General features: G+C 37.8%; 1 protein-coding gene across 1 annotated transcript; it reads left to right on the forward strand.

The window, feature by feature from the left end:
• The first annotated feature begins 247 nt into the window (after nt 1-247).
• Nucleotides 248-7,320, forward strand: LOC109182100 (probable linoleate 9S-lipoxygenase 5). The gene is made up of 9 exons (XM_019332152.1): nt 248-778; nt 1,726-2,229; nt 2,315-2,650; nt 3,446-3,531; nt 3,680-3,787; nt 4,073-4,380; nt 4,532-4,795; nt 5,346-5,686; nt 6,696-7,320. Exons 1-9 carry the CDS (start codon nt 580-582, stop codon nt 7,106-7,108), a joined length of 2,559 nt encoding a protein of 852 aa, XP_019187697.1. The 5' UTR covers nt 248-579; the 3' UTR covers nt 7,109-7,320.
• The last annotated feature ends 637 nt before the right edge of the window (nt 7,321-7,957 follow it).

A 7,957-nucleotide genomic window follows, 5' to 3' on the forward strand; every position in this document is an offset into this window, starting at 1 on the left:
TTATTCATCTTCTGTATGGCATTAGCTATTGCACTCTAGTTAAAAAACGATACATTCACTCAAGGAAACAACATAGTTTACAATACGTTGTGAGCAGGAATGTCATATATCCATGGTGATCACCATTTTTTTCGTTTTCATTTTTCTAAAATGCTCTGTCAGACCGAGGTTAGATTATGCCCAAAGTGAACAGATCCCTTATATGTGATTTACATCTTCTAAAATGCTCTGTCGGACCGGGGTGTAGGGTGCCCAGAGAAGAAGAAAATATCTTATAGAATAATGGGTTATTCTCCTTGCAAAAAAGGAATAACCATCCCAAATATATGGGATTTGGCTTTGGTATTCCTAAATTCTTAGGGATAGCTATTTTTCAATTTTAATTTATTCATTTTTAAATAACATTTTTACTCCTAAATTAAATGTGGATCAGAATTGAAGAGGACGCCTGCCCACCTATGTTGATCAAACTCGCCTCATCTTATATAAATACGAGTGCTTGGGACTAGACAATCACATCTGCAAGCATTTTATTCTCTCTTCATTAATATATACAAAGAACTAAGTAAGCTTGTTACAATGATTCTGGGCAAGATTGCGGGTGCCATCGCTGCAAAACATGCTGATGAACCGAAAAAGATTAAAGGCAGGGTGGTGTTGATGAAGAAGAACTTCTTAGACTTGACAGACGTAGGTGCTTCTATCGTTGATAAAATTCAAGACTTTGTTGGTCAGAAGGTCTCCTTTCAACTCATCAGTGCTGAAAATGATGATCCTGGTGAATATCAAACTTTCATTGTTTTATTTATAATTTAATTTCCATTTTAGTCTTCCCGTGCATATTTTGTCTCTTCGAGTGTATAATTTCTCCCTTTGAGTATATATTATAGAATAAAATTTTAGTATATAATGCCTAATGCCATACCATCCCTTAGAATTGTTTTCTTCATTCCAAAGACAATATTTCATTCCCGATAATAAAACTACACAGGGTGTATTTGGTTGATGGGTTTTTCCTATAGGAATGGGTATGAAAGTGGTTGTTATTGTTTGGTTGATAGGTTTTTAGAATACTATTATGAGTTTCAAATATCATATCAATTGAAAAATTCATATCCAAATAAAATAAGGGTTTCATTCCCATATTCATTCTCAAGCACTACTATTAGTAACCATTCTCATTCCACCCTACTACGAAACATGTTAAATACTTTTACCAAAACTCATTACCATTACCAAGTATTTGATACTCATTCCGATTCTGATTCCCAGGTGCGAACCAAACACATCCATAGTGAATATCAACCTTATCATTAGAAGTGAAAAAAAAAAAAAAAAAAAAAAAAAAAAAAAGACAAAAACAATAAAGAAGCTTTTGACTTAAGTGGAAGAAGACAAAAATAATAAAGATTTTAGGATAAGGGTGAAATAGACCTTTTAATTATAGATAAAGTGTAATTAACTTTTAAACTAACAAAATTTTTAATTAGACTCTTTATTTTTTTACTTTTGTGGAATTAAGTTAATTAATAGATATGAACAGATTCTGCATTGTAATAAAGTTAATAGTATTCAAAAAAGTTAATTAACCGATTACATCTAGGTCATGGACACATTGGTATAAATATTCAAATCATATATTCTCACATAAATTTCTTGTTGATCATATATATTATATTATCTAAATTTTAAAAATATCCATTCAATTTGAACAAAATTTACCAGGGAAACGAAGCAAGCCAGCGTTCCTGGAAGACTGGGGCAAGCTAACATCCTTGGTCGCCGGCGAAAGCGCATACGACGTTACATTCGAATGGAGAGAAAGCCTTGGAGTTCCCGGCGCGGTCATCGTCAAGAACAATCACGCCAATGAATTCTATCTCAAGACACTCACCCTGGAAGACGGCGGCGCCGCCGGCGTCCAGTTCGTCTGCTTTTCTTGGGTTTACCCCGCCGATAAGTACAACTACGACCGCGTCTTCTTCTCCAACCAGGCGTATCTCCCCAGCCAAACGCCGGCGCCGCTCCGCCCCTTCAGGGAAGCGGAGCTGAAGAACCTGAGAGGAGACGGCACCGGAGAACGCAAGGAGTGGGACAGGGTTTATGACTATGATTACTACAATGACTTGGGTGATCCCGACAATGGCAAGCCTCGCCCCATCCTCGGAGGAAACCCAGAATACCCTTATCCTCGTCGCGGTAGAACTGGTCGGAAAATGACGAAGACAGGTCTAACGAAATAAAATTGGGTTTTTGTTATGATTTATAACTTTTGGCGTAGCGATAAATGTTTACTATGTTTGTTTGTGTGCAGATCCAAAGTATGAAAGTAGACTTCCATTATTACCGGTTGCTGAGATATATGTGCCGAGGGACGAGAAATTTGGGCATCTTAAACAATCGGATTTTCTTGGTTATGCATTGAAGTCCATTGGGCAAGTTGTTATCCCTTTTATTGCTTCCCGGTTTGATGCCACCCAAAATGAGTTTGACAGCTTCGACGATATGAATTCGTTGTACGAGGGAGGGTTATCGAGGGGGTTATTGCTGGAACACATCCAGAAGAACACTAATCTTGAGATAACCAAGGAAGTTCTCCGAAGTGATGGGGAAAATTTGTTCAAATTCCCAACGCCACAAGTTATTGGAGGTAGTACATATGCTTGTTTAATTTCTCCCTCTTTGCTTTCTTTCTTACGATGTTAGAATCAAAGATGCAATTTTATTTCTTTATACTCATCACATTTTTTATAAGTTGGGTGCTTAGATTTGGTTATTTTGGGACTTCAGCCTCCTTGACCCTTCAGGTCTATGCCCAACAGACATTTATCTATTGATGCTGGACTTGATCCTTTAGACTTCTGCCCAACAATCACTTAACCATTGATGCTGGACTTAGCCCTTCACGCCTCCGCCCAATAATCCCCTAACTACCTAGTACTGGATTGGGTCTTTTAGGCTTCCGCTTAACAATCATTTACCTATTGGTGTTGGATTTCGCCCTTCAGGCTTTTGCCCAACAATCACTTAGCTATTGGTGCTGGACTCAGCCCTTCAGGCCTCCGCCTAACTATCTAGTAATGGACTGGGTCTTTTAGGCCTTCGCCAAACAACCATTTTTCCATTGGTGTTGGATTTCGCCCTTCAGGCTTCTGCCCAACAATCACTTAGCTATTAGTGCTGGACTTAGCCCTTCATGCCTCCACCCAATAATCCCCTAACTACCTAGTAATGGATTGGTCTTTTAGGCTTCCGCCCAACAAGCATTTACCTATTGGTGTTGGACTTGCCCCTTCAGGCTTCTGTCCAACAATCACTTAGCGGTTGGTGCTGGACTTAGCCATTCACGCTTCCACCCAATAATCTCCTAATTATCCGGTACTGGACTGGTCCTTTAGGCCTTCGTCCAACACATATTTATCTCAATTTTTCTGTGATGAAACAGCTAGCAAAACCGCATGGAGAACAGATGAGGAATTCGCGAGAGAAATGCTTGCCGGAGTGAACCCAGTCTGCATTAGTCGCCTCCAAGTAACTACATTCAATTCAATCACTTCTGATCTTTATATATATATATATATATATATATATATATATATATATATATATAAAAGATCATCAATCCACTTTATAATTTAAAACTTGGTTTAAAATAACAAATGCAATGCTAATATTATAGGTGTTCCCACCAAGAAGCACGCTGGACCCCAAAGTGTATGGAGACCATACCAGCACTATAACAAGAGAACACATTGCAGATAAGTTAGATGGGCTAACAGTTGAGCAGGTATATAAATATAGTTTTCTTTTCTTGCCCAAAAAAGGGCAAAATTCCCTCCCCGTGACCTGACAGAATAGTAATGGGATAAATCACAGTGACTCAGCAACTTATTAGCTGAGAAAGGACCAATATCTGTAACTCCCACAGTGCGGGCAGCTGCCAGGGCTTAATCTTGTGTTTTTGCCCACAATTTACCATCCAATAATCAATCGAATTATCCATCTGAGTATATTTTTTCATTATTATTGAATGAATTCTCCAAGTAAAGCAAGATTTGTTTGACATATATAGGCCATTTGGAGTAACCGAGTATTCATACTGGACCACCATGATGGAATAATGCTATATGCAAGGCGAATAAATGCCAACACGGACAGGAAAATCTATGCTACAAGGACTTTGCTGTTCTTGCAGAAGGATGGCACTTTGAGGCCAATAGCTATTGAACTTAGCTTGCCCCACCCTCTTGGCGATAAATTTGGTTGTGTTAGCAATGTGTACACCCCAGCTGAACAAGGCGTCGAGGGTTCAATCTGGCAACTGGCGAAAGCTTATGCAGCCACCAACGACTCTGGAGTCCATCAACTCATCAGCCATTGGTAATACAAAGAGAAATAAGCATAGTGCAGCACTGAGATCCAACACAAATTACTGCAATTTAACCATTATATTGGTTATTAGTATGTAGTAATAATATTCAAATGTTTCTTGGGTATATGATTCACATATGTATATATATATATGGTGCAGGTTGAACACTCATGCTGTGATTGAGCCAATTATAATTGCAACAAATAGACAGCTAAGCTTTCTTCACCCGATTTACAAGCTCCTCCACCCCCATTTCCGTGACACAATGCATATCAATGCTTTGGGCCGACAGCTCCTCACTAACGCTGATGGAGTTATTGAGTTATCATGTCTTCCTGGAAAATATGCAATGGAAATGTCTGCCGTTTTGTATAAAAATTGGGTTTTCCCTAATCATTCTCTTCCTAATGACCTCATAAACAGGTAATTTCTCCCACCCATTTTATGTGTCTACTGTTTTGTATAAAATCCCTAAGTTTTCCCATATCATTTTCTTCCTAATGACCTCCTAAAGAAGTAATTCCTTCGATCTATTTTGTGTCTACTGTTTTGTATAAAACCCCTAAGTTTTCCCATATCATTCTCTTCCTAATGACCTCCTAAAGAGGTAATTCCTTCGATATATTTTACGTGTCTACTGTTTTGTATAAAACCCTTAAATTTTTTCATATCATTCTCTTCCTAATGACCTCTTAAGAGGTACTAATTAAGCAAATTGATGTAGTGAAATTTAAGGGGGAAAAAAAAAAGATGGCGGGTAATACCCAATTTAGTACTCTTCTCTTGGGTATGATTGGGCCCTGTAGTGACAGAACCTGGCGAACTAGGCATACTATTTCCCACCCTTTTATTTCAAGACCCAATTAAGTACAAAAGTCGTTTAGAACTAATTTGAAAAATAAAACCAATATAATTCAGAACTAAATTGGATATAACTTGCAAATAAACTAATTGTTGCTATTTAATAATGCAGAGGAATGGCCGTGGTGGACCTATCTTCACCACACGGGGTACGCTTACTGATCGAAGATTATCCATATGCGGTTGATGGGCTTGAAATATGGACAGCAATCAAGACCTGGGTCACTGAATACTGCAATTTCTACTACAAGAATGACATCATGGTTTGGACGGACACAGAACTGCAAGCTTGGTGGACCGAGGTTGTTCAAAAGGGACATGAAGACAAGAAAGACGAGCCATGGTGGCCCAGAATAGTCTCTCGCCACCTTCTAATCGACACCTGCACAACCATCATCTGGATATCCTCCGCCCTCCACGCCGCCGTCAATTTTGGGCAGTACGCCTACGCAGGTAATTCAGGTTCCCTTGCGAACAGTGCTTCTCGTACGGTCACACAGCATTAGGTACACATAAATGTACCACAAAGTGTTCGAAAATACACCAATAGGTGTAGTGCATATAGTGCATTTTATTCTGATGCATTTTCAAATACAGTGTGGTGCATTTATACATACGGCATATATATATATATATATATATATATATATATATATATATATAATTTTATATTAAAACTTAAAAAAGTTAAATTAGACATTTAGAATTTGAATATAATATTCCAGTAAAATATTTAAGGAATATGAATAGTCCACTATTGGAAATTATTGAATTTATGACCACTTGAACTTGAACTTAAATCAAGTTGAAAATAAAAAGAGTTTTTTGCACTTTTGGTCCCACGACTATAGTGGCACTATCAGAATTGATCCACGACTTTCAAACCTTGCTATTTTAGTCCACGACTATTGTTTTATTGACAAAAATGGTCCTTCCGGTCAGTTTCCCGTCAAAATTCCGCCGGAGGAAAATTTCTTCAGTTTTAGGAGGACTAAAATTGCTAAATTTTCCTAGTACGAAAAGTGCAGAATATGCTTTTATATAAAGTGTATTGCAAACCTGGAGTATTGATGTTGTTATTGCAAGCAAAATCTCAAATTTAGCCCTCTTAAAAATGAAGAAATTTTCCTCCGGTGAAATTTTGACGGAAAAGTTGCCGGAAGGACCATTTTTACCAAAAAAACAATAGTCGTTGACTAAAATTGCAAAGTTTGAAAGTCGTGGATCAATTCTGATAGTGTCACTATAGTCGTGGGACCAAAAGTGCAAAAAACTCGAAATAGAAATAATGGTTTTTTTGGATACCAAAAGTGGTCGGAACAAGGCTTTCGACTTGATTTAAGATCATTTTCAGGTTGTCAGAAATTTCAGAATTTCCAGTAGTAGTCCTCAATATAGTCAAATTCAAATGATATGATAAAAGATATTTGACTCGATTCCATTCATTTACACTTATATGCAGGTTACAACCCCTGCCGCCCAACGGTGAGCCGAAAGTTCATGCCGGAGCCGGGGAGTGCCGACTACGAGGAGCTGAAAACTAACCCTGATAAGGCGCTCTTGAAAACTATCACTGCTTTGCCGCAGACTTTGCTCGGAATTTCCCTGATTGAGATCCTGTCCAGGCATGCTTCCGATGAGATTTACCTCGGGCAAAGAGAGCACCCTGAGTGGACCAAGGATAAGGAGGCTTTGGAGGCATTTGAGAGGTTTGGGAAGAAGCTGGTTGCGATAGAAGAGCGCATACTAAAGATGAATGGTGATGGGAAATTGAAGAACAGGACTGGCCCCGTCAATGTCCCATACACTTTGCTCTTCCCCACCGGAGAAGAAGGACTCTCCGGGAAAGGAATTCCGAACAGCATCTCTATATAATTCTTATGGCTTTATCTCGTATTTGCATTGCAATAAACTTTATGCGTATGTGTGTTGGTTTCTGCGTGCATGTTTTCCAGAAGTTTTAAATAAATAAATTCAAAAGACTCCAACTGGGCCCGTGTCTGGAGACCCTTGGAGCTGGAAATTCAACTTGTTGGGAAGACTCTAAATAAATCTTCTCCCATTGTTGGTTGTTTTCTATTCCTTCATGTATTGTATAATAATTTAATAAATGCTTCTTTGATTTTCAAAAAAAAAAAAAAAAATCTTGTCCCAATAATTATAGACATATATTGCTATATTGATTATGGAAAATGATATTTCTATCTTCTAACCTTGTAATACTCATGATTCTTTATGACCACCAATTTGAAACGGTGATCAAAATATCATCACAGGTAATTGGTCTTAATTTCATTAACTTTGTGTGCAGAAAATGATTCATTGATATCTAATTAATTAATTAAAATAATAAGTAATGTTAGATTATATTATTCGTGTAAGATTTTCCCTAATAATATATATATATATATATATATTATATATTATATATTATGTATTAGAGCATTAATTAAGTGGTGCAAGTTCACTAGACTTATTAAGTGGCCTGGTTGGACTGAATAACTAGAAATTGTTATTCAACCAAACTCTCTCGCCTAATATAAACCTAGATTGATGGGGTACAGGATATTCATTATATAGCACATTCAGTTACGGTACTCATACTGCACCTATACACATCATCTGTGGTTCTGAGTCTAGTATGAGGCAAAATGTGGCTAACATCAACTGTGGCTAGAGATCAACGCTACTTCCGCTTCCGCTTACACGAAATCACGTTTCTCG

The sequence above is a fragment of the Ipomoea nil genome, unplaced genomic scaffold (assembly GCF_001879475.1).
Source record: "Ipomoea nil cultivar Tokyo-kokei standard unplaced genomic scaffold, Asagao_1.1 scaffold1043, whole genome shotgun sequence".
Taxonomy (NCBI): domain Eukaryota; kingdom Viridiplantae; phylum Streptophyta; class Magnoliopsida; order Solanales; family Convolvulaceae; genus Ipomoea; species Ipomoea nil.

What these genes read in the sequence shown, in the direction of transcription:
- LOC109182100 (XM_019332152.1), top strand. Translation starts at nt 580, where the DNA reads ATGATTCTGGGCAAGATTGCGGGTGCCATCGCTGCAAAACATGCTGAT. An exon ending in TGCTGAAAATGATGATCCTG is followed by an intron (nt 779 to 1,725) that starts GTGAATATCAAA and finishes AAAATTTACCAG; the next exon opens with GGAAACGAAGCAAGCCAGCG. An exon ending in ATGGGCTAACAGTTGAGCAG is followed by an intron (nt 3,788 to 4,072) that starts GTATATAAATAT and finishes TGACATATATAG; the next exon opens with GCCATTTGGAGTAACCGAGT.